The following is a 26,397-nucleotide window of genomic DNA, read 5'->3' on the forward strand; positions in this document are numbered from 1 at the left end:
GGTGAGCTGGAGCTGCCACACTCACCTCCTTCCTGCCCCACACAGGGGCATCCTATTCCTCCCCCTGCCGAGGGACAATCATTCCCTCTGCAGGCTCTTCCTCCTTTGCTGTCCAGTCTCCTTTCAGGTGTTTCCACCTAGACGCCATTTGGGGAATATCCTTGCCTCACTAAAGTCAGGGGAGAAACTGCATTGGTAGTACTTGCCCTTTCCTGCCTAAGAGCCCAAAGATGTGTTCGTTCATTTATTATTTTCACAAGCAGTGTGGAAAAAAATCATTTTCCTCCTCCTCCTGTGAATGCTCAGGATACCCAGGGCCCCAAGCAGGTACTCCAGTGCATCCACTCACTTCTCCATGTGCCTAGTTTAGGCACTCCTGTGAAAACTGCAGTCACCTTCCTTCAATTTCTTTGCATCATCTGCAAGCTCGTAATTGGTGAAGAACCAATCCTCTGACCCAGCGCCTCTGGAGCACACTTGTAAGTAGAGCTTTTTCAGTAACAGTAATAGATTGACATAATTTCATTAAAAACATTGTGTGTCACTAGGGTAATAACAAGGGCTTTGGCTTCTAAATCTGATATTTAAGTGCATTTAAATAACCTCTCAGAGTTTTTGAGGCTAAATTATTAAGAGTGGCTCCTTTTACCATGGACTTTGTATAAACAGTGTTATGTAAAAAAAATCACTTTTGACTGAAATACATTTACTTTCCCTTTTTAATTTTTTTAAACTAAGATTCCTGACATGAAACATCTGCTGATGACAACAAAATAAACTATTATGCTAAGAATTCACAGATTAACAAAATGTGAAGTTTAAAATGAAGGGCAGAACACTTGATGGAAAATTCTGCTCCATAGCCACACACCTGTGAAGTAGCTTTTTTGGTTTAGAATTTGTAAGGGCACTTAGGCCTTACACCAAACTCTAAGCAGTGACCTGGGCAGAGAGACCTTATGTTCTTTACTTCTACCCTGCAGGACAAAGGTGGTGTAGATCTGATAGGAGGCTGGATCTGGCCCCAACTCCAGCCTACCTAGCCTGTGGTCAGACAAAATCTGTTTTCTGTCTTCATTTTCTTTCCTTTGTCCTTTTCCTTTTTTTTAAACCTCCCTCAATACCATACCACTACCTGCCCCGTCCTGTTCTGCCCTGCCCTTCTCTGCAATGTGATGAACAAGGAAAATCTGCAAAACGATGCTACCTGTAGCCAAATCTGTGTGGCACTCAGGGGCACAGCACAGGTGCATGAGCACACCCACAGCCTAGGAAGGGAAATATGCGCATGTATACTCAGAACAAGAACTAAAAGCCTGGCGCTGCAGTTTTATATTTCCCCAGCTACAATGAGAAACCTTTGATTTCCAGAACTTGGAAATAAGGATCAAACTCATCCAGGAGCCCAGGCCTGAAGTTTGGCATCAGCTTAAGATAATCAGACCATTAGGTTCAATGTTCCTTTAATTTTCTCAGGTTATTTCTCTAGGGTTATTTCTCTAGGACAAACATACCCAAGAACGATAACATAATTGTTATCATAAGGATATATAGCATAAGGAAATTTGTTAGAATAAGGAAGTACCACTTTGTGCATTGTGAGTTATCGGAGCAGAACATGCTTCAGCCTAATCCAAAACACAATGAAGAAAAGGCAAATCCAATGACTTCAATAGGATTTGAATTAGACCCTTTAAATCTGACACAAGCACGTGCTCACCGTTAAGCATTACTGCGTGGGAGCCATAAACCACGATGCAGAAGTCCCTGATTAGGCCCAGTAGAATAGTGGCAACTTCACACAAAGCAGGGAAATTGTTGGCATAGTAAGAAAAGAGAGGTCTAGCAAATGGGTTTAGAAAGGTCTAGCAAATAGCATTGTAACAGTAATGGTCTTCCTGAGGCACAGAAAGAAGCAATAAAGGCATTCACTGTTTGGTATACAGTATTTAGGGGATATTTGTCATGACTCACTCCAAGTTATTGCTGTAGAATTGCAAGTTATTTTCCAGCCATCTTTAAATTCCACTGAAAGGAAAGAACTTCCTCAGATGTGTTGATCTAATTGCCAGCAATTTCCATTGCAAGGCAGAAGAAACAAATAAACATAGGGTAGAGGCAGTTAACACAATCCAGAGCATCTCATAAACATTAACATCATGGCAGTTTTTGCAAATTTTTGGTTTTTTGGGAATGGGCTGCTTCGGGCAGCACAGCTGAATCGTAGGTTGTTTTGAGTGACTCGTGCTATTGAATACACCAAACGGCTAGAAGTAGTGCTCCTACCAAAGCAGGAAAGAGGTTGTAAATTCTGTTTGCAACTTACATGGCTGTTGAGCAAACTGCTTTTGTGTGATGTAATCCCTTCATTTTTTTGTAGGTTTTCAATCGCCATTTCAAGCTAAAGAAAATATGCACAGGGAAAAAAAAAAAAAAAAGGAAAAAAGAAAAAGAAAGGAAATCAGATAGTTAGCAACAGCCAAGATTTTATCTTTATTAATATTTGAATGATTAATGCTTTATATCAACAGGCTTGTGAAAAAGAGGCAAGTAGATGAGGCACAGTCCTTATGGGATGAAGCTGAAAAGGCGTTACTGTACAGCATGCAAACTAACAACACAGCAACAATCCCTGTTAGGGTGAAAGGGTGAGACTAGGGGACTTTTGATCTTCCACTATGTGTTTTGCCCATTATAAACAAGAAGCAGTTTTCCGTCTCCTCTCCCCTTCATGCCTAGACCAAAACACCACCATACAGACCCGTTGCAGCAGGTCAAAGCAGACTTGCTGCAGAGGAGGTGCATTTTACCCAGATCTTTTACAGAACACTGGGATGAATTAACTTTGGTTCTTATTACTTCTTAAAAATTTGGCAAAGAACTGAAGGCAACTAAATAAAACAGGCACCATGAGGGTTTACACCAGGAATGTGTAAGCTGGAATGGATAGATCTTTGCTACCAAGCAGAACTGCTATTGGGCTCATTTCCACTGATCTCAGAGCTTCTGCAGCTGGAATAACAGCAAGGCATTCTGACCTCTGAAGAGCCCTCTTGCTTTCCTCCAACCTCACTTAGCTTCTAATACAGCTCTTTCGGCTGTCCTGTGTTCAGACCCTCTCTTAGACCCTTCTTGGCTTGTCATGTCTATTCCTGGGCCTCCCTCAGCAATCTCTGGCAAACTATGGCATAGAAGACTGGCAGTTTCTTGCAAGTTCTTGCTGCTTCCAGTGTATGTTCTCAAAACTGCATTACCTGTGACCTGTTAGCGTAGGCAGGACAAGGTGGCATGCTGTAAAACTTGCAATCAGTAGCTATCTCTAGCAAATTTACTATCCGTCATCATTTAACATGGATTGTTGTGCACGTATCTATAGGTGCATGCACAAAACATCACATCTGCAGCACATCTGTCAGTGTATGCCCTCTTTCACATACAAGCTAGCTCCCTATACTCCAGTTTGCACTGACTTACAGCTTGGCAAAGACAAAGACAGAGAAAAAAACAGCCTTTTACAAAACCAAGCTCTATCAGAGAAGTGAGAGAACAGAAAAAAAAAAATGATCTAACTTCTGAAGCAACATTGAACAACCCAACACAGTTTTTGCAATATCCATGTCTGAAGGCAACACCCTGCCCAAGCACCTCCAGCATAAAAAAAATGAGACAAAACTTTTTTATGCTGAGGGTGATGGAGCACTGGAACAGGCTGCCCAAGGGGTTGTGGGGTCTCCTTCTCTGGAGACATTCAAAACCTTCCTGGATGTGTTCCTGTGTGACATGATCTAAGTGTTCCTGCTCCAGCAGGGGAATTGGACTAGATGATCTTTCAAGGTCCCTTCCAATTGCTAATATTCTGTGATTCTGTGAAATCCCTTGGTTCTGCCCCAAAGTGGCATCATTGTGGCACCTATCAGGAATTTATCGGTGAGTCTAAAAAAGGGTCAGTCCAGGACTATGTTTCAGTGGGTTTTGAGAAAAATGTTCAGCATACCATGATGTACCATGAGGAACCAAAACTCATCAGCACAGCCTGATTGCTGATGCAGCCTTCAGGAAATGAGTCAAGGTGTCAGAGGGAGACACCATTTCCTTCCTCTTCTGAAGGGGCAGAGACAGCTGAGCAGCACAGTACCCATTGAGCAATGCCTCTTATGCAAGCACAGAAACAATACTTGTGTTTTTGGCATTTTGCTATTGTCCAATACAAATGGACACCTTACACGTGCAGGAACAAATATTAGAGGGGAAAGACTGGAAATTCATAAGCTGTCCTGCATGAAGGTGAGCTTTTTGACAAAGGAACATTTCAATAGCTGCCTGACTAGAAAGGGTGCTAAATTTCTTGACTGTGAAGTTCCTGAGGTATGTATCAGCCAAAATCACTGACAACAATTCACTGTTGAAATGTTGTCCAGCAACACTCATTAAAAGAGAGCTGCTCTGTTCTCTTTCTCCCATCCTAGGACACAGGGACAGACTGAAGTTGTGAGTCTGCCTAGAGAGATCCAGAAGGCGTAAGACAAGATGACTTAAAGCTTGTTCATTCATTTTCCAGCCACAGCTGGACACATTGGCAACAACTCTCAGCTACTGCTCACTATCTGCTGAACAAACAAACAAACAAACAAACTGTCCAAGAAAAGGACTGGAGTGCACTGGGCTAGAGATCAAGTTACTGAGAATCAAAAGGACCAGAAGGAAGACAGCTCTAAGTACCTACTTATGGGAGTTCTCAAGGATTTCCTCTCTTGGCCTAGCTTAAGCTTAGTTTAAATGAAGATTAATACTGGTCTGTTAGCACAGACCCTGAATGGAGCTGCATGATGTCCTGTTCCAGCCTATTTGATGGAGCAGAACATCGTTATTCCAGCAGATATGGACGATGCTGTTGTGCTGTATTATTTTTTTTTAAGATTTTATTTTAGTGTGTATACAGTCTTTACCAAACATCCCCCAGCCTCCTGAGGAAGCTCTAGCTCTTACCCCATTGCTAATTCTGAAGTGCTGCCTTGCTCCCACTCTCCTCTGAAGAAACATTCCTTGCTCCCCCCTTTGAGGTCTCAGTGTTGGCTCTGTCACAAGTGCTCAGCACCCTCCAAGACCTCTTGCTTCCCCATTCCTTGCAGCATCTCCGTCACTGCTCTCACATTGCTGGTCACTTTGATATCCAACCCCAACATGACATGACTGAGGCCACATGCAAACAGTTCTTCCTTGTTTACATCTGCATGAGCTGTAATCTTCTTTCTCTCCACTGCTAAAGTTCATAATCCTGCCCCAAATACATTTTGCCTTGACTGTAGCCTCTCTGGCCTCTTCAATACCAAGTTTCCCTATTCTCTGTTTAAGCAAGGCACTGCAAATAAAAATAAATGTTCCTACCCATTGACTTGATATAGTCCTCACTTTCCACTACCGGTCCACCCGTTATTATGTGAAATTCAAAGTAGCTATCATGGTTCTGAATGTTCCTGAGAGCTCTGCTCTGTCTCCCGTCAACTCTGGTCTGTGCTGAAAGAACTGAAAGCCACAGATAGACACATCCCTGTACTATCTTCCAGACAAGCATCCATGCACTACTTAACCCTCTTAAGCCCCTCCACAAGAGCCACTGACATTTGTAAAGTTCATTCCTACATGCAACAGAGTGAATTTATTTCAGATGCATTTTCTTAAAAGTCAGTTCCTACATTCTTTTTTTCTCAAATGGCTTATTTTATGTGATAGACAGCTACAAAATAAATCTGTTCATGGGACATTTCTACTGACACATATTCTACTTGGGCTTTTTGCATTGTGCCTGTCACCATGGAAATAATAACAAAAAAAAGTTATGTTGTGCAGCTTTGCAAGATGTAGTCCCACGCAGGTGACAAGATCAGCAGCTACTTCCTTCAAAATAACAAGCATAAGCACAATCAGAGGAAGGTCCAATGCTAGTTTTTAACTATGAATAATTAAAACACACACAATTCTCACACAAGAAATGAGCTCCTGCTAATCCAAATGAATCTGACATTTATTCCTATAGCTTCCGCCACACATTTCCTCTTTCACCCAGAGCTAAGGGCTTTTCCCATAGATAGCTACTTCTTCCTAAGGCAGAACACATTCACTGCAGGATCAAAGACAACCTTTCCAGACACAAAGATCCAAAAACTTTAAAGTCTGTACTTTAAAACTCCATGGGACAACAAAGTAAGCCTTATTGGCCAGATTTTCAGTAGTCGTCAGTAGCAAACAGCCCCTATTTTTCTCCCTAAGTAGCGCTGTTCCTGTTTTAAAATCTAGCCTCATACACTCAGTCACACCTATATTGTATACAAGCATATACACACACAGGTCAGTCTGGAAAGGAAAGTGAACACTGTCCCAGAAGAACACAAGTTCCAACCCATTCTTGGCAGCAGTTGCTACTCAGACTGTAGATTCTCAGACAGAAGCCCTGATCGTTTCTAGCTGCAAAAAGGCTATTTTAGGTTAATATTTTTACCCTTCTGAGTCCCATACAGTTGTGCTTCTAAACCCAGCACCTTGACTGATAGTCAGAAGGACATGATTAAAAAAATTAGAGCTTTAAAACATTTCTGTTTGATCAGTATTATCCATAAAATACATTTTCTATAATATATGGCAAAGACAGAATACACAATGGTGTAGGTGATATATAAAGGCTTTTCAGTCACTGTGCATTTGGAATGATCAGCTTGACACATCTATAGTAATTATTCACTGGGTTAATAATGGACTTTTCAGGTCTCTTCATAATGGAGAATCTTTTTATATATTTCTTTGCTTTGGATAAGCCAAGCTTCATGTTCAGATGTTATACGTATTAGAAAATGTAAATATTGACAATTCTTTTGAATTGGAAAGCCAAAACATTCTGCTTTGAAAGAAAAGCAAAATCACTATGTTAAAATGTTATCTCCATGCTGCACAATTGCAGCATGTGAATGATCTGCTCAGAAAGTTTGACAAGCCTCTGCCCACTGGTAAGAGACATCCCAAATTCCTCCTGAAAAACATCTGTAGTACACCAGTGTCTATTCTCTTGCTTGCACTTGCATAACATGTTATACAGACATATACACAGTGCTAATGATTGGAGATTTTATTTTCTGAAGGCTTTTCAGTTCCCTTGGAACAATTCCGGGCCCCGAGCTGTGACATCTGCAGAGCTACATACCGTTGCTGGAGAGGAGCGTGAAGTATGTGACAGAGAATGTCTAGTGTTTTCCATCCCCCCATGAATGAGATAGGCTCCCGAGCTGGAGAGGATCGGACTTCCCCCAATGTCCATGGTGATGCCCACCATGTTGTGAGAGGGAATGGCTGTAGGAGAGGATGCCGCTGTAGTCACCTGAGCTCCACCTCCCTGTGGTTCGAAATAGGAAGCTGCACTGCTGGGGGCGTAAATCTGAGCTTCGGTGTTGTAGGAGTAGGCAGCTCGTCTATCAACGGAACAACAGAGTTAGGACACGGAGCACAAGCTGATGGCAAGGAGCTTACAGATCTAATCTAACGGACAATGGCTTCTGCAATCTGGACCACATTTTAAAAAAGGCCTCGACTCCGCTGTCAGTGGAATTTGCACCACTGAAACTGAACTCTGCCATAAAAGTCAATTCTGACATTAGTCGATCCTGTGACAGCCCTGAAGCACCCGCAGCCACAGCCTGTCCCAGCAGTGTAAGTGCACGCAGAGCCCTGGAGTCATTTTGCAGCCATCTCACTCGACCTAAATGCAGAGGCTGAGAGCCTCCCAGCGGGCAGCAGAGGCAGCAGGACCCAACCAGGGACACAAAGGGGGGTGAGAGGATGCCTTACAAAGCCCCTTTCTTCCTATAGAAATTCTGCTTTGGTTCTTAAGGCTGCACCACACAGTGGGATGGGGAGAGGAAAGCACAGGACCGTTTCATATTAGGGAGAGCAGAATTCCCTGAAACACCTCTTCCATGAGGACATCACTTCCACCAAGGCTAGAGGCTGGCACCCAAAAAACCAATTCAGCACATAAAACAGTTCCTTCTCTTCCTCCTTTTAATGGCAGACAGTGCCAGCAGCAGTGTTGGAGGGGAAGAAGCCAGGAAGGACCAAACTGCTCAGACCCAGCAGGGAGGGGAAATGGGCTCAGAACAGAGAACAAAAGACTCTTACATGGTTCCGTTGGTATAGACAGCTTCTCCTCCTTCCACATACTGGACCTGGGATGGATACACATGCTGCACGGATTGCACCTGAAACAAGCATCATAAGCCTGAGTTACAGATATGGAACAGGGGGAGAAATTACATATTACATCCTTAACTTTGAACCTTACCTTGACACTTAGGCTGTCTCTACAAAAAAAAAAAAGAAATGAAAAAACCAACAATAAACAAATTTAAAAATAAAACACGGATGTCCTAATGGATGTCCCATAAAAGATTAAATTAAAATAAATAAATAAATAAGAAGTTGCTCCATGAACAGTGGAAACAATGGAGCTGGGTTTCCTCTGCACACGTCTCAGGGCTGGTTCTCTGTTGACTAACCAGGGTGAGATCATGCTGCAGCCTTTCCTTTAGAGAGGAAGTTGGCAGTGTCCATCTGCATCCCAGCCCCTTCTTTTTGGTCTGGGAGGTATGTGGTTGCCCTTTGTCAAGTTTTTCTGAAACTGAGTACCCAAATAAAAAATTGCTAGAGGAAAAAGTCAAGAGAATTAGACTCACTGTCCACATGAGGCAGCACCACATATGCCTGGTTTCTTAGGAAACAAGGGCTGCAAAAGGCAAAGTTCAGATAAATAAAAACACTTGCATGGCTCTCTGCAACCCAACCTTCCTACAAAGCCACAAGTAGTCAAGTAGTATATTTGCTTATGTAATTAAAAAATAATCCCAAACACTTTGCCTCTAAAAATTTTTATTGAGGATTATTGCTTTTTAAATGGCAATTAAAAGCATTCATCAAATCTTCAAACATATGCAAGACACCTGCTACAGTAAAGGTTCTTTCCAAACCTTAAATATCTTGAGAGTTTCTTTTATTATCAGTCTGAGAAGGAGAGAGAGAGATGGAGAAATCTGCTCTCACAGTGACCTCCAGGTCTCTGGATGCACACAGCTGTTTATTTAACAGTATGGATTTTTCTTAGGAGATATTTGACAGTTTCAAATTCAGTGTGGGACATGGCAGACAGGGAGAGCCAGTCCTGCTGACCCAGAATGGCTGTGTGGTGTCTCACTGCGGAGACATTACCTGTTGTGGAACCTGCTGAACTCTGGGAACAGAGATTTGCTGCATCTGCGCTCCTTTGGGAGCAGAGCCTGCTGCTTGGACCAAAACCCTCTGAAAGAAGAAGATACATTAACACACACTTACTTCCAGTTTGCAGTCAGTCTGTAACACAGGTATTCCCTTTCAAACTTTCATGGAAAGCTTGCAGATACTCCAAAGGCAGCAGAACCCCTTCCTTAGTGCCCCTATGGCCCCCTATCCCTCCAGCGTAACCTGTATCAACACCAGCATGAACTCAGATACCTGAACTGGGGCAAGGCAGAGAGCTGGATCCACATTTTCTGAATTTCTCCATGGAAAATAATAGAGCAACAGCAAACAGCTGATTGTCAGGAGGAATTCAACAGGAGTTCAACAGGAGGTTCAGTCGCAGCCAGACAAGAACCACTCCTCACACGTTCACATTTTCCTCCTATGGCTGCAAAGATGCTTCTTTTGTTCCTGCTATACCAAAGCACAGTCTGTCTCCCGTGATACGAAATCACTCTCCAAAGTGCCACGGCCGTTACGGTTTTCACCAGCACCGAAGCTTGGAGGGTTCTGCATCTCCCTTTAGTGCCACCAAGGGCACAGACGTGCTTTGTGCTATCCTTGCCTCACACCTGACTTTCTGTTTGAGGCTGCACACAAGTCTTGAAGAGTGCAAAGCACCTTGCAGATCCAGTAAAACAAATGTGGAGACATAGTGGATGGAAATAAATGATTCAGTGAGGCCCGTGGGAACAGAGCCTAGGATACTGGCATGAAAGTAAGAAAGGAAACATTCAAGCCAAATATCTGTAGGGCACTTTAAACTGATGAGAACCTTCTCCAAGGAAACAGTCATCCTCTGTGGCTTGAAGCTTTAAAAATATCCAGCAGACTGGGCCAACAGAACAAACAGCTGCAAAACAATCCCACATGAATCCTAGAAGAGACCTTGACAATTACTGGCTACCATATATATACTGATGATTTTTAGACCTCTGACAGCCTCCCAACATGTCCTTTGTAACAAGACAGAAGTTCTGTTCTAGCAGAATTACAAGATTATGACAATTGCCCAGATTTTTAGGCAGCTCCTAAATCACAGTCCCCAGGCTCACTTTCAGAAAGTCTGTATACTTTTGAGATCCCGTAGCTGAGCTAGTGCTAAGGACGCATACAGTTATGCCAGCCATCACTTTGCCTATTTTCTTCCCAAAAGAGGCATTAAAAGCCCTTTTTCAAGTCAGGTCTTGACAATGCCAACTGCATCAAAGTCTCAGTGAAAATTATTCCTTTCTCCTACTTTTCATCCTTTCTCTGTCATTGCTTTTACCAAATGACACATCTCTCTCCTTTGGCACAGCTGCCCAGCTCAGCCACTTTTGTAATTCATCACCACCTGCCTGGTTAATCCTACTAGCTTCTAATCAGAAAAAATAAAAATCATCCCCAACCTGTAAGATGAGGCCATCCTGTTCATACAGCCTTCTCTCACACTGAAAGGTGGACCAGTGATCAACAACACCAAAGGCTTCAGCCTCGCACCAGTCACGCTGCCTGTAGCTCATTCCTAGGATTTTCTTCGTTCTGCTGGTGGAATGGAAGGTTCTCTAGATGTTCCTCCTCTTCAGCTCTCTTCCAAGATCCTCTGGATCTTCCTTAATCCACAGAGTTCCATGTGGGACGCTGTGTCGTAACAACAGCACCAGGAAAGGCTGGACAGAACTTCGGGAACTTCATAATCCAAAGCTGAAGGGTTTTCTTACCTTCTTGATCATTGTCACAGTCAAATTCACACTAAGACTGACAATCCCTAAGATACTTTATGCTACTGATCATCACTACAATACAAACAGGAAACAACACCCAGGGAAATCAACGCTGGGAAAGCTGCTTTAAAGACGATAGCAGGCTGGCCAAACACCTGCTGAGTGGCACGACGTGGATGTCCATGTCCCAGCGGACCAAAGGCTCCTACCAATTCACAAGTTTAAGTTGTTGTCTTCCATCGGGATCCAATGACAGCTACTTCTGCTCACTTGGGAGTTGGAGAAGGGTGTAGCTGGGTTACTCCCACCCATCCTTTTATCCTTCCAGCTTCCTTAACTGCCACAGAAAGTTCTTTTGATAGTTCCCCAAATGCCATAAAAAGGAACCAGTTATGCTTAACACTTCCTGTTTTGCATTAGGTAGTTTTCATTCATCAGTTGAAGCTATCATTTCTCTCCTATCAGGAGACCTTCCAAGAGCATTGTATTCATGTAAATGAATCATGAATTTTCCCCCTCCCTTGAATTTAAAATGTCAGGATCCACCTATCAAAGGAAGAGGCTGGCATGTAGCTCCTCCACCCACTCTTGCCCCAGCACTCCCCCCGCTCTCTTCTGTTGAGCTTGATGCCTTTTTGTTAGAGATGCCTTTAAGGACAGTTTTATTTTCTGCTGCTTTTACTGACACAACGAATAAGGACAGCAGGATATTACACTGAAGCAACCACCAAGCTGGCACAAAGACATTTCCTTAGGTAGATAATTTGAAAACACAAATCTCATGTTTTAAAGCTTGCGTGTTTGTAGGGCTAACCCAGGTAAATACCTATGGCCTCGATCAACACAAGGTCCAGGCTCTTTCTCACCACTGCCTCAACAAGCGGATTATCAATCCCCTCCTCCCAAATAAAGCCCTTGATTCATATACTTCTACCAGTATAGCAGGGCTCTTCTCCATGGAAACAGCGCTACCAGCTGTGCATACGTTACCTGCTGCGAGGCTGGCACCGGCTGCACAACTGGAGCTTGGGCTGATGCAGAAGTGTGAAGCGCCACGGAAGCTGCTGGGTCTGATCCACCCTCTGAACTCTGCATGCTCACTGCTGGAGAGAGCAGAAGGGACATCAGCCAGGGAAAGCACAGCTCCGCTCGCCCAACGCCGCCGGGAGCCCAAGGAACCTGTGTCTAAAAGGAGCAAAATCCCAGTGGAAGATCCAGGGGAAACGCTAGGAAGGAAGGTAGCTACCTTCCTACTCAGAGGGCTCTTTTTAGTCTTGGATCTAATTTTATTGCATTATTATATTAAGAAAAAAGAAAGTTGCACAATTGTTCCACAGAAAGGGGACGGAAGGAACAGAAAATGCTCTTCTAAATATAACAAAAAAGTAGCATTGGAAAAATATTGTGTCATAGTAAGGGATAACTACAAATCTCTAAGAGTAAGAACATATTTTAAAAAACATTTCTTCTCCCCCTCTGCTTTATCATGTTTAACTACTGCGGAATTTTTATCGAAACTAAGTACATGCCTGGGGCTTAGCTAATGCTTTTGGTTTGAAAGTGGGGTGGCGGGTTCAGCGGTATAATTGCAACCAGCAATCAAGCATGAATAGAAAGAACAGTGGCTGAGTGCCGTTTGAAAGCCCCAAACCACCCCCACAAAGAAACACCCCCGCCCTCCCTAGCTCCCATTAAGGTGCCAACCCTCCGGTTACCCCATCCCAGCGCCCACCCAGCATCGCTCGGCTGCCCCATCCTGGGGATGGGGGGACCCTGCAGGCACAGAGAGGGGCTGAGCCCCCATGGGGCCGCGTCCCAAGGGCAGCCACGGGTGCTTTGGTTTGGGTTTTTGATACGATATGGAAAGGTGAAAAAGTCTTTTTGCACAATTTCTTGGGAAAGTCGCTGTTTAAAACTATTTCAAGAGTGTTTCTGCTGTCACTTCCGAACTATAAGATTCTGAAATACCCAGATTTTGAGCAGTGTCATTTCTCCTTTCTCAGACCTGTTGCTGTGTGCAACACAGCCTCACAGCAACAGTGTGAAATCCTTTCAGTTTTATTTTCCCCCTCCTTCCAGTATTTAAACTTCTCCCTTGACTTTGTGCAATTAAGAGGCAAAAGAGAAAATGAGAAACTGTGGGATGCTCTGGACAGTGCTTACCTGATAGCTCTTTGTGGCGCAATTGAACAGAGAGAGGAGGTGAAGGTACAAAAGCATTACACATTTACTCTCCTTCAGCCATTGAAAGAAAAAAATCAGATTCTTCACAAAAGAGTTTTTAAGATTTTTTTCCAATTAGTGATGACCCCATATTCCCATGCTGCACATTAGAAATTAAAGCAATTACTCTCCTGACTTCACCCCAAGCCCACAGCTTGCAAGCAATTTTCTCTTCCACATCTTTCTACATCCAGGAGAAAGGACAGATAAGGAGCTTGAGTGCTCCAGGTACAGCCACCAGATTAACTCCACAGCCCAGAAACAAGGGGAGGAAATGCAGCCCCTGCTCACAGCCGTGCCAAGCCCCAGGCCCTGTACATAAGCTGTCCTTCAGGGACTTGCTTGGCTGCTTCGTGCAACCAGAACATCAGTGTCTGCTTCTTCGCATCGCCAACCAGGCAGGGGTTTGAAATAACAGCCTCATATGCAAAGACCCCAGTTGCAATAGCACCATGGAATCACAAAAATAATACTCCTCCCCATAAATGAAAGAAATAGCCTCCCGCCTGTTGCAGCCTACTAAAATTATTTGCCACTGGCCAGTGCTGAGCCATTGGAGGCGAGTTTATAAAGCCACAGCAGACCAGAGGGTAACGGTTAGTGTAATGCTTGTTCTCATAAATTCGCAAGGGTGTTTTACCGCTGTGTTTTATCATTCATACTCAGGGCCCCACTAGACAGCGGTCTAAGTTTTTTGTGAATGGAAACTATAGCATGGCGAGTTTTTGAATATAGCATGGTGAAGATATAAAAGAACACTGGGTAAGTTGCCAGGTATATTTTAATGGCCTATTTGAGAGTGGCTCTGACAGGGTCAGATCTTGGCAGTTCACGTCTGCAGAAAGGTCTCTTAAAGTGTAGCTGTAAGCATCCCTTCCAAGTGTCCTTTCCTGATATTGTGAAATTACCACCCACCCATCTCTGCTGATAAACTTAGTCTTCTGGTTTCCCTCCATGATCAAAAGAGAGCAGAGAGAGGCAGAAAGGGTAGAAGATGAATGGTCTGCTGCAAAAATAAATCACCAACGTTATTGTCAGATTAATTACAAAAGACAGGCTCTGTTACTGCTGACAACAAAGCTAGACACAAAGAACCCAATGAAACCTGCAGCTGGTACTTCCAGACAAGGTAGACAGACACCAAAGTACCGGGTCCCCTGAAGCACACGTACAAGACTTCTTATTATTTTGCTTATTAGTAGAATATCCTGGATAGAGAATAATTCATTTCCCACTAAGCCATCTTGTGCATCCTGAGAGCTGGAGGGACAGAAACGTGTATGCGATCTGCTAGTACTAATTTGTGCTTCTGAATCACTGGTAACATAAACAGGATTCCTGCACTGAGAAACCATGGCTACACAACTGTGCCTGTGTCCCGGGCGTGCAGTCCCAAGTGAGCCAGCACACCAGCCAGTATTGCTGAGCGTGACTCAAGCTCAGCATCAGCTTTCAAGGAGGAAGTCTGGGGCCTTCCACCTTGTTTTTCACCTCCCACAGGTGAGGAAGTTTTACAGTGTTCTGGAAGAGACTCAGTGGCTCAGAAGCAAGCCCCATCCCTTCCCCAAAGCAGCAGCCCCAGGGGCTCAGTCCAGCACCGCATGTGTCCTGCTCCTGGCTGGAGGGTGCCGTACCTCTCCCAGCTGCAGGGCTCAACAGGGATACTAAGGGTGTCTCATGGCTTCTGATAGCTGTTGACAGCATGACAGCTTGTCAGCCCCCTCGGTACCAGTGAGTTTCCACAAATGGAGGAACAAATCGGTAATAAACAAAGCCACCAGTGGGTCACAGAGAGGAGGAGCATCCCCAGCCAACTCTCAGCATCAGGGCTCCTCACAGGGAGCAAGAAGACAACTCAGTAATTTTTACTAGGGGACACAGCAGAAGGGATCTGACCTGGCATAAAAAATACAACTGCAGGGATCGGGGCCCTATTCAGATGCTTGCATTTCAGGTACAGACAAGTTCAAAACTCCAGTTGCTCAACCTGCTTGTGATGTCACGGGCGGCACCAAGTGCGCTGCTGCGGAAGGCACTGCAGACAGCTGAATTCCAGCTTGCATCATCACTGCATGAATCAGGCCGATAGCAAGGCTGCTGTGCTCTGGAAACCTTTTGTTTACACATAGCTATCTTGGTATCCAAGCAAACAGCAGCGACAGGAAAGGAAATACAGAAAAAGCTAATAACTTCTGGGTGCTATTTCTGGGTCTGCCACCAACTTGCTCTGTGACCTTGAACAGGATGCTTCCCCTTTCCTATGCTTCAATTTTCCCACTCCTAAAAAAGTGATCCTACTCCCCTACATAAGGTATTTGTCAAGCACTGGTCTCAGAGAGCTGTCAAAGTCTGAACACATTTGAGAAAGACAAGTAGTAATGCTGCAAGGCTTGAGGGTTGATAAAGCTCCAATTGTTACTGTTTCATTCATAAATCTCGCCACCTTCATGTAAATAACCTTGCCTTTTTTAATCTATCCTGCCTAAACCAGCTCCAAAACACTGGAAAAACAGAGATAAGGGGAGCATTTCAAAATGTGTTCCATATTCTAGCTTACACTGAGAAGCGGGGAGCATCCAAGGGCTGCCACATGCCTTCCTCCTGCAGGTCGGCAGGGGCCTGGTGGGGAAGCCACGCTCCCAAAAAAAAGCTGCAGGACAGGGGCCGAGCAGCAGAGCCCACAGCAGCGTCCGCAGGGCACTCACAGCCCAAGAGCTCCGTGAGCCAGGGCTTGGCAAAACGCAGCGATTCAGAGGAACTGCAAGTATTTTTCCACGGAACACTTTAATATAAACTAGCGGCTCCTGAATGCTCAAACAAAAAAGTTTCGGCGCTAAACGCTCAAATGCCTACTAACTGCTGCTGATTAGAGCCAGTGCAGGGAGTTTGCCCCAGAGAAAGTATGTGGTTTATTTTTCTGTTGTGCTCTGGTCCTCATTCAGCTGGACCCACAAACACACGGCTATCGTAGCCCTCCCAGGCACTTGGAGACTTAAAAAAAGAGATGATGCAAGTCCATGCTGGCCTGGGCCAGCCTTTGTGCTCAGCGTCTCAGTTCTAGAAGCAAATGTCACCATTCGAAGTGCATCCACCCCCTTTATTTTATTTTATTTTATTTTATTTTATTTTATTTTATTTTATTTTATTTTATTTTATTTTATTTTATTTTATTTTATTTTATTTTATTTTATTTTATTCATTTCATTTCATTTCATTTCATTTCATTTCATTTCATTTTTCATTTCATTTTTCGTAAGAGCAGCCTTATGTAAGGCAGGAAGTTCCTGGGGGTGGGACTGGCACACTGCTTTGATTCTCACGGCTGAAAACAGTTTGTGAGAAGATTCATGTATGGTATTTAGGTCTTGTATTTACATATTCTGAAATTTTTAAAGTGAAAATGTAAAACACATGAGATAGCCTACACCAGCAAACAGTGAATGCCTTTTTTGAATCCAGAATAATTGTTCAATCATACTAGTGTTGCTTTCAAAACACTAGAACTGCTTCTGTTTCACTGAATTACTTGCTCATTTGAAGGTAAAAAAACATATCATGAACTATTTTTCGGTAGGGAAAAATTGAATTTGCTTTTCAAAGCATATTTTATCATCCTTTGATTGCATTTAAACTTTTTAAATTCCTTTATTCCATCGTTTGTTTTTTTTTTGACAGAATTTTTGAAACAGAAAGCAATACTGGGAATTACTAAGGAAAAGGAAAATATCTTGGATGAGTTTGTTGTTGTTTTTAATAAAAATAGTTGATAATTCTACCTCCGGGACAAGGTTTCTCAGCCGTTTATTTTTAAGCTTTACAGTAAACCTTGGTGGATATTACCTCTGCTGGGCAATTCCACTGACCCTCTATTTGCCATTTGGAAATGGGCTCAACAGCTACTTCTCAAAGGGGATTTCTGGAATTTAAATGTGGGGCACAAAAATACATCAGGAAAATAACTGCGCTGAAGTCCAGGAATCAATGATAAACCAAACATTTGAAGACTGAAGAAAGTACTTCATGCCTTTCATTTCAAATCAAGATAGAAAGGTGGGAAATGTTTATTTTTCCAGGTAAACCTGCTATAATTATGCCTTCCTTTTTTATTTCTGATGGTGTCTATTCTTTAAACAGGAAGCAAATGCCAATACAATTAGCTCTCCAGCTAAAATGAGGCATCCTGAACTTTTAATCATTACCTGCACACGTTGTCAGACACATCCTATAGCATATAAAAACTGAGGCTAGCATACATGCGGTTGTGGGGAAAGAGAGGAGCTTGGTCCCATCGAGCTGCATGGATACAAAGATGGTACGGATGAACGTACCAGAACTGCAGGAAAAAAAAAAAAAAGAGCTGTCTGTGATTGCTACCGGCATTTTATAGTAAACTTCACTCTAAATTAATGCAGTAGGTAACCTTTGTGTCTCTTTAACATTACCACAAGTTAATGAGATCCGGTACACCCAACAGCCAGGAGGCTCAACTGTGCACAGTTTGTGCTCCGAGGTCCCTTTTTATTCAGGGGACTTCAGGCTGACCAGGTGGTAAAATAATCAGGGAATCACATACAGTCACATTTCTGTATACAAGGTCATGATACAGCTCTGAGTTTTGTAAAGAGATCTCATGATACTTGCTATTTTACCAAGAACCCCAGTCTTTTGAAAAAAGTGGTAACAGGAAGGTTGTAGTTTAATCTGAAAAAATGAACTATTTCTCATCCATAACACTGAGACTTGCTGCAGCTAAATTCAAATCCAAGGTGTTTTTTTGTTTTTGTTTTTGTTTTTGTTTTTCTGTTTGCTTGGTTTTGTGCATTTTTTGCATATTTGAAAGGAAGGTTTACAATTTAAAATAGTTATTTGGTTTCTGGAACCTTTTTGAAGCCGGCTTGGAGCTTAAGTAAATAGGAAAAACAGAATGACAATAATGGAATTCAGACTAAATAAAAGTGCTATTTAACCACCATGTGCTATACAAGCTCTAAATGGTATTTTGTCCCTTGTGTATTGATAAACTTAGTCAAGTTTAGAAAAAGGAACTAGGGTTTCTACATTTAGTATATTGACTACTCAGAACCCTCAATACTCTCAAAAGTGATCAAAAATAATAAAAGGAATGAGAGGAACAGCAGATTTTTACTTTCTTTTCTAACAGATGCACGCAATCCATTGACTTTATCCACCACTCTCTATGCCACATCTATTTTATTCAAGAAGGTTTTCTTTAGTATTTTCCATTTCATTCAACATTCTGGCATAGACTCTATTTAATAATTTGCCCTGAAAAGGCTTAATTGCATTTTAGCTGCAGCACAGAAAGGAAGTGTCTGTATTTGGAAAAAAGTTTTTTTATATTATGTGAATAAAAATGCATTTGCATGAATTATACCACCACAGAACAAATATTTGTATTAAAACCAGCTTACTTCCTGCCTCCACATGCATCTTTAATTCCTGCTGTGCCTGTCTCCAAAGCACGATATCTCCAAGAAATAACAGGTGTTTCCCTGAAATTCCTATCAGTAAAATAGTTGTTGTTTTTTTCCCATTGCCCATAAAACCCAGAAGGCAGAGGGGCCCACGAGCAGGAACAGAAGGCTGCTGCCATACAGCTCTGAGCTGAGATAAAGGCCAAGCGTGCTCCCACGTCTGCGCCCTGTATCCCACCTTTCAGCACACCCATCGGTGAAACCAGAAGAAACTCATGACCTTCAGGTAGCTGAACCAGGGAACCTGCTCTAGCAGCACCCATGTTCAGGATTACAGTTACAGTGTCCTTCAGACAATACAGTGGAGTCTTGGAGAGCAAAGCTTCTGCCATGTATCAGGGGCGTCACACATATCAGGTACGTATGGCTGCTTAGCACCTGAACCTAATCCTTATCCAAAATGTTATATATCTGGCAACCATGATACGCCAGACAGACAGGAGCTGGCACCTGAGCAAGCTCATCTAAAGGGTGTCCTGAACCACATGTCATAACCTTTAGCCTTTTAATAAGCAGTGGTAAGTGGAGGGGATAGAAGGGGGGAAGCAAATATGACAAGGAACTTGATAATAAGCTGATTCTGGAGAGACTGCTTATTAAATTGCTTCAAAATGATATAAACAGAGAAGGCACCAGAGCCTTCCACTGATTAGGTTAAATTAATTTAAAACAGAAGCAAACGCTGCTTGTCTAAGAGCTTTAAGTTACCTGGAAACACAGATAAACCCAAAACACGGGTTTCGAGGGCAGCAGGCAGTATAGCTATTTTTTTCAGAAACATGGTCCTCATGGAAAAACACAAATTTGGAAACAGCTTTTATTAGCAGTAGTTAATAATATACTGAAATACAAATATACACTCAGTCTTTAACTGGATTTCATGGAATCAAGTCATGTTATATATATATATGCACACATACATACGTAACTGGTGTGTAACAGCAGCTCAGTAATCTTTGCTGTTTCTTTAAAAGTAACTTTCATGGAGGCAGGAGAGAGCTAGGAATGTATCTGTGCTGGCTGTCTAATCGGAGCCATCTGAGGCCGAACAGCAGAAGCTGCAATGGTTTAACGTAGCTGGCAGCAGCGTGACGACAAATCCCATGCGTGCAGATTGCAGACCTGAACATGGGCACAGTAACTTCGTGAACCTCCCTCCCATACACAAACCAGCCTTGTTTTCTTTTTAGCTTAACAATTCAAACACTCTCCAAGTGCCAAAAGCAGGACTTGATTCCTTCAGGCCTGAACACATCCCTTCTGGCGTGTGGTAATGCAAGGACCAGCACACTGCCCGTTTACTGCTGTGCTGCTTTGCACCCGTGGCGTCCTGATAGCCTTACCTACAAGAGCCCCAGTGGTTTGGTGTCAAGAAAAAGTTCAACAGCTTCCAGATTTTTAGACTGGCACAGCCGGGTCAACAAGTGCTTGAAAATCCTTGTTTGCATCCTATTAGCTAGCTAATTGACTTCAGAAAAGTTTTGCTACAGCCATGGCAAATAACGCTGCCCAAGAAACAACTTCTAGAGATGTGCTGAGCAGTCAGGATGCTTTCACATGTAGAAAGAGGAAAAAACAGTCATACACTACACTTGCAGGCCTATCGGGCACCACATGCATTGGCGCTATGTGGTGAAAGCAAGCCCTGGTTCTGAGCTCAAATGAATCATCTTCCCATATTTTTATGCATACACTGTAGGGTTTCCCAGCACTGTGATTCAACAGGGGAAATGTGATGTGTTAGGCAAAACCCTGGCACAAAAGCACTTGAGAGCTTCCTTACCAGGACAAACCCTCGAGGTGCAGTCATGCACCAAACCAGAGCACCTGGCAGCATGGCCCCAGCAGGCTGCAGCCCCCAGCACTACCCCAGGTACCCGAACACACCTCAGCCTTCCCCGGTGGGTAAGGGGCTGCGTCATGATGCTGGATGCTCAATGGTGCTTTGGCAAGGCCCACTTGCACAGCTTGCCCCATGGCAGGAGACTGGAATATGGAATGTCCCTTATTTTACATTAACTCCTAGGGAACAGCAGAATCTAAAGCCGTATGTTCATCAGGCCTCATTCTTTACTTGTTTAGACTAGCCAATCCTTTCAATGGTCTCAAGGCTAGCTCCCTTTTGACAATTCCCATGTGAAGCAGGCAAGTTGCTGCAGAATTTCTTTTAGATGTGGGACGGCGGCAGCAGCTGTTTCCACCATGCCCATCTGGTAAACGGCAAATGCAGAAGTAACCACTGCCAGTGCAGCTCCACATGTTGTTATTTATTTATATAGCACCATTTCCAAGTGTTGTGGTGGTTAACAAAGTTAAGCAGAACAAGCCACAAACATAAACTGTGGCTGGCCATTCAGAAACAAGACAACTTCAAATTAGATTTTAAAGCAGCAGCTAATCTCAGGGGAGAGACTTCATCACAAGGTGCATGAAAATACAGTGCGAAGCAGGGAAAGGAGCAGTCAGGAGCATTACAACTGCTGTGGGTTTGTACCTGGTGGTTTGAGAAGCTAGAAAGGAGTCGGGGCAAGGAAAGGAACAAGAAGTGGTCAAGTGTTTTGCTCAAATGCCTGCACAAGCCCTGTCTGCACCATCCTTCCATCTATGCCTGAGATGCTCCTCCAGGCTGTGCCACCTGCTCGGGGACTGGTGACTGGTGCTACTGGTGCAGGAACACCACAGCACTCCAGGGATCTCAAGGGGGTCTTGCCCTCTGTGCTCATGTCACAGCAAAACCTCCTCATGTCATGTGGCTCATGTCACAGCAAAACCTCCCATGGGGCAAAAAGGACACAAGGCAGTCAAAGAGTCTCTGGGGCCAGCTTTTCTCATGAGTTTGGGATTCGCTTGACAATGGTACTATGGTACTCCTTTTAAACATAGAGTAAAAAAAATCACATTGCCTGTGTGCGTTCACAAGTGTGCTCATCCAGGGGTCACAGGCTGGCGACGGGTTGCAAGCTGCAGCTGCCAGCTCTGTCCCTGCACTGCTAGGTGCGTGCTGCAGCAAGCGCTGGGACAGAAGAGGCAGCCTTCCAGAGCAGTGTACTGCTGCCAGTGGAACCAGGAAACGAGCTGTGTTTTCTTCTGTGAAGGTTTAATGTTCACACAGCTATTGGTAACTGGTACTGCAGACTGAACGTGACCCCAGACAAAAGTCACAAAGTGTCTAAAAGCCACACAATTATTCCTGGAAAGGCTAAGAAATGGGAAGGCTGCTTCAGATTCCCTAGAAAAGCAGCTTGGGAACATGCATTTGAACACTGTGCACTTGGAGAAAGGCACAGCTGTATTTTTGGTGCGGACAGGAATAGGACAGATGCATTCTAGATGGATGGGAGAAGATAAAGGCTTCAAACATGCGCCAGTCTGACAGCTCACGCTTTGCAGCAGTCGTGTCCAGATAGAAAGAGAACTGTTACTGAACAAGAATGAACGGATTTATAACTCCTCTCGGGATAAGGAATTCCTGGAGGCAGTGCTTTTGGCCAGGAGAGGGGAGCGGGTGGCTTTCCGACAGCCACCTCAGCCCACGGAGCCTCCAGGCTCTGCTCTGGCCAGCAGAGGGGCAGACACAGATGGCCCCGCTCCGTTTCTCCCATCCTCCGAGCAGCAGCACGAAGCTCGGCTCTAAAAGCACGTCCTCAGCGCTGCGCTGACAGCCCAAGATCGTGCCAAGTCTATCGAGCCGAGTGGGACGACTGGAGTCGTTTCAAGTCCCGTAACCACCGGGTGGCAGAGAGGGGTGGGAAGCAAGACGGTCAGCTTTAGCCCTAATTCCGAGCACTTTCGGGTGCTACATGGGGGAAAACGTGGCCTCATCCAGGCTCTGTGCGAGTATCAGCAGGCCCAACGGCGTGGGCCGGCAAGCAAAGGGGCCCGCGGCCGGGCGGAAGGCGCCTGCAGATGTTGGGTGACGAAGCGGGGCCAGGCGCTCTGGCGCGCGTGGCTGCGATGTTTGGGGAGCAACAAGGGTTGCTAGAGGAGACGGAGCCCGCTCCCGCGTCCAGGGTGCGTTGCTGAGCGACGCGGGGAACACTTCCCAAACCAAACAATGCCAGGCCCACAGGTCCCCAGCGCACAACGCCAGGGCGAAAGCGCACTAAATATGTCAGCGGGTATTTTCAGAAGCCTGGGGAGGATCGACAAATAATGTTCTTTGCTATAGTAACTGAGCGTGGAGGGGGGGGCTCGGGGGCCTCGTGTGTATTAGGTGCTCAATTGTTTTGTTTTTTTTTTTTTTAATCTTTTTTTTTTTTTCCAAAGTAAACGGATTTAGAACTGTTTAAAACAAACATCCAGGAAAGGAACTGAAGGGAACTTTTAAAAATTTTATTTCTTCCAAATAACAAATATATTTTTCTTAATTTTATTTTTTTCAAATAACATCTTTTCCAAATGTTATTAACCTCTTTTAGAAAGGGTAACAAGCAGCCCTCCCCGGGGCTCGCTGCCCAGGGAAGCCCCGCACAGGCACCCCATGGACACAGCTACCCAGACAGACAAACCCCAGCAGTTCTCTGGCTTTTTTTTTTTTTTTTTCCTCCACTTATTTGTAGAGTACTAAAAATTTCCCAGGAGAACTGGTGATCCCTTTAAGGGGGATGCAGCTGGCTTATGGCAGGTTTGCTTTTTCTTGTGGTACCTGGGGGTCCTGAGCTCCCTAGGATGTCAGCACCGGGAGTCAGCTCTGGTTTGATGGAAAGTAGAAACTCACCTGAAAGATTTTTCTTCTCATTCCATGAGCACGGGGAACTAATTTAAATTAATTACTTCCCATTTTTTAAATTACAGTTTGAGGCAACTAATCACAAGCAAAAATTCAAAACCACATGATTTTAAGGGAGAGCTTGCACCCTGTAGAAATAGAGACTTTTGTTGGGCTGGTGGAAACGAGTCATTGTCCTGAGCACAGTGGTATGATCTAAAACACAAAAGTTCTGCTGTGCTTGCTAATCACCATTAAGGACATGCGCTGCTGTCATAGTCTCCCAAATTCAACAGGAACAGAATTGAGGCAGAATTTGTCCTTCCTACTTTTAAATTTAAGCCTGGGCACGGGCATCCCATCAGCTCACCTTCACAGTAATTAGTGCTAAACCATATCACTGCAGTAAGTGCAGGGTGCTGTCAGTGTCACTTGTGCCAATTTCTCTGGTCTTTATCTCCTACCAGCACAGTCCAGGGCACTGCAGCAGGCCCACTCACTTCTCAGAGGCCGATGGCACAAAAAGCAGAAATCACCCGTCCATTGGATTTAATAAGTGTTCTAGTACTGAGGACTTTTTATAAGGTCTTCTGGAAATTCTGTTCTTTATTGCAGGACTTGATTTTCAAACAATGGCTGATCTCAGCCGCCAAAGCACTCCTCAGTCTTCTAGCAGGCAACTGCATTTATCATTTATCTCCTTCTCAGAGGCAGTCACAGGCCTCCTGCTCCCCAGAAAGGAAGGCCCTGGAACATTTTGGAGCATTTTGGAGCAGGGTGATGATCTTGCGCTCATGATGCTCAGAGTGGCATTCAACAGAGAGCAGCAGCTCATGCAAGAGCCAGGAGCTGAGCAAAGCTTGGCACCTTAAAATTGACAACTGAAAACTAAGAAACATCAGTACTTGAAGTATCTCCCCAGAAAAGCAACAGAATGCACATCATTTGCAGCGATTTGAGGTGAAATGGTAGCATTTACACTCATTACGGAAAGTTAATTCAAACTCCTTGACACTACCCTCTTCCTTATCTATTGCCTTATGGTAGACTTCAGTCTCCAAGCTGCATGAGATATGGTTAAAAGATGCCTTAATGTTGTTACCTTTGGCCAAGTAAAGGACTTCCACAGATGATTCTGGCTAAGAGGAACATCTCTGCCACGACATTAGGGCAAGCAGAGATGACCACAACCAACCTCCTGATTCCTCCAGTCCCATTGAAACGCCAGTGAGGCACGCCAGAATCCGCTGTCTAGACCCTGCTGCCCCTCAGTCTTTCCACCAAAATTACCAGAACGAGCTCTTGGCTGGTGTTAGCCCAGGTCCTATCAAATCAGAGTGCAAGAGGTTCGCTGCCATGAAAGAACCACTGTTCTTACTCCTTATTAAGATGAGCAAACTAAGTCCAAGACTTTTCTCTTTCCACTCATTTCTGCTAAGTGCCCTTGTTCTTGCCTTTAATATGCTAAAAAGTTACTGTGGGATGAGGAAAATACATTAACATTGAAAGCTGACACCTCTCTTATTGTGAGTGGGGGGGGGGGTTACAGCTTCAGTTTTGGGAGTCCTGTTACTCCCACTGAGCTGTACCTGCAAGGAAGAAGCTTCAGGCTTTCTAACTTTTACTTAAAACATCACAAAGAACCCAGTTTCATTATTTAAACAGTCAGCCTTCCTAATTTTTATCTCCTAGTGGTTTTTAATACAGCCTTATAGTCCTGGAGATTTCTGGCCTTGTGTAGGAGGGGGGATTATTCACAACCATGTACTAGCTGAACTTCCTTTCCTATCCCCCAAAGTATCCTTCTACTTTTGCTTTCCAGCAAATGCAACAACCCACATCCACTTCTTGCAATGCTGGAAGAGTTAAGTGTGACTGCAGATGCTATTTCCAGTCTATAGAGCATTTACTGCCTATGCTGAGCAGTATATTGAGGAGACTATGAAATTCTAACAATCTACAGACTGCTGGAGATACAGTCTTAAATAGAAGGAAAAAGTTGCTTTGAGAGATTTTTGCCCATTCCATCTCCAGAAACCATACAAAACTTTAACACCTCCCTTTAGCTAACGCTTTCCAAGTAACACTTGAAAAACTGAAAAGGAAAAACAGATGGGGGTGGGGGAGCAGCCAGTGATGATCTGACAGAGCTAAAATATCCATTAGTGGTAAATTCCACCACCTCCTCCCCCTCCAAAAACCCCAGTGCACGGGTCAGATTCCACCAGCAAGCTGAGAACCCAGCTCCAGCCACCCTCACCCAGAGAGGTCTTTTGATTCTCCTGCTTGTCTCGGTGGCTGCTAGGCAACCTGCGCAGCAGTGCTGTTCATATGCATTAAGTATTAACTATTATTTCACTCCTTCCCCCTTTTCCTACAAAAAGGCAGCAACCTCAGTTCACAGCAGACCGTTCTCACCCCGAAGCCGATCCTGGCTGAGCTCAGCTGGAAACTGAGGCAGAGACATGGGGGGGTTGAGGACACCCAGGTTACTCAGCCCCACAGGATGCTCGATGCAGGAGCTTTGGGCTTCACGGGGTTTCCAGCACCCAGCAGTACCCCCCTACCCTGAGTGCCCTCATTTTTGGTGTGCCAGAATATGCAGCTACCTTCTGGGGGTAATGGCCTCTCCATGCAGGGACTCCCAAACACTTGTTTCAGTTTTGTGCCCAGAGTGAAGGGGGGCAAACATCCCTGCTGCTCCTGCTGCACAGAAGTGCTGTGAAAGAAGAGATTCATGTTAAAACATGGAAAGATGTCCATCCTTCAGGGCTCGTAGCTTTCCACGTGATGAAAAAGCCCTCATTGTACCAAGACAAGGCTGTAAAGCAGGGGAGGCAGAAGCAATGCAGTTGCCCTGTCCAAGTGAAAGCTATGGTAGAACTTGACAGACGACAAGGAGACCTGACCCTGAACCAGTTCTGCTACTATTTGGCAAGCATCGTCTCAT

General features: G+C 44.3%; 1 protein-coding gene across 15 annotated transcripts in view; it reads right to left on the minus strand.

Annotated features, from left to right (window-relative positions):
* Positions 1-26,397, minus strand: part of RFX2 (regulatory factor X2) — a 61,585-nt gene that overhangs the window by 18,823 nt on the left and 16,365 nt on the right. For 3 of the 15 annotated variants that reach the window (XM_068662001.1, XM_068661997.1, XM_068661998.1), the window contains exons 2-6: positions 12,012-12,124; positions 9,247-9,336; positions 8,164-8,243; positions 7,193-7,457; positions 2,327-2,401 (exon numbers count right to left, since the gene is read on the minus strand). In XM_068662001.1, coding sequence (XP_068518102.1) covers positions 2,327-2,401; positions 7,193-7,457; positions 8,164-8,243; positions 9,247-9,336; positions 12,012-12,116 — 615 coding nt within the window. In that variant the 5' untranslated portion in view covers positions 12,117-12,124. Of the gene's footprint in view, positions 1-2,326; positions 2,402-7,192; positions 7,458-8,163; positions 8,244-9,246; positions 9,337-10,706; positions 10,939-12,011; positions 12,125-26,397 lie in introns of those variants that run through there. The other 12 variants (XM_068662004.1, XM_068662007.1, XM_068662005.1 and 9 more) reach the window with 10 other exon arrangements.

This window comes from Anas acuta, chromosome 26 (genome assembly GCF_963932015.1).
Source record: "Anas acuta chromosome 26, bAnaAcu1.1, whole genome shotgun sequence".
Lineage (NCBI taxonomy): Eukaryota > Metazoa > Chordata > Aves > Anseriformes > Anatidae > Anas > Anas acuta.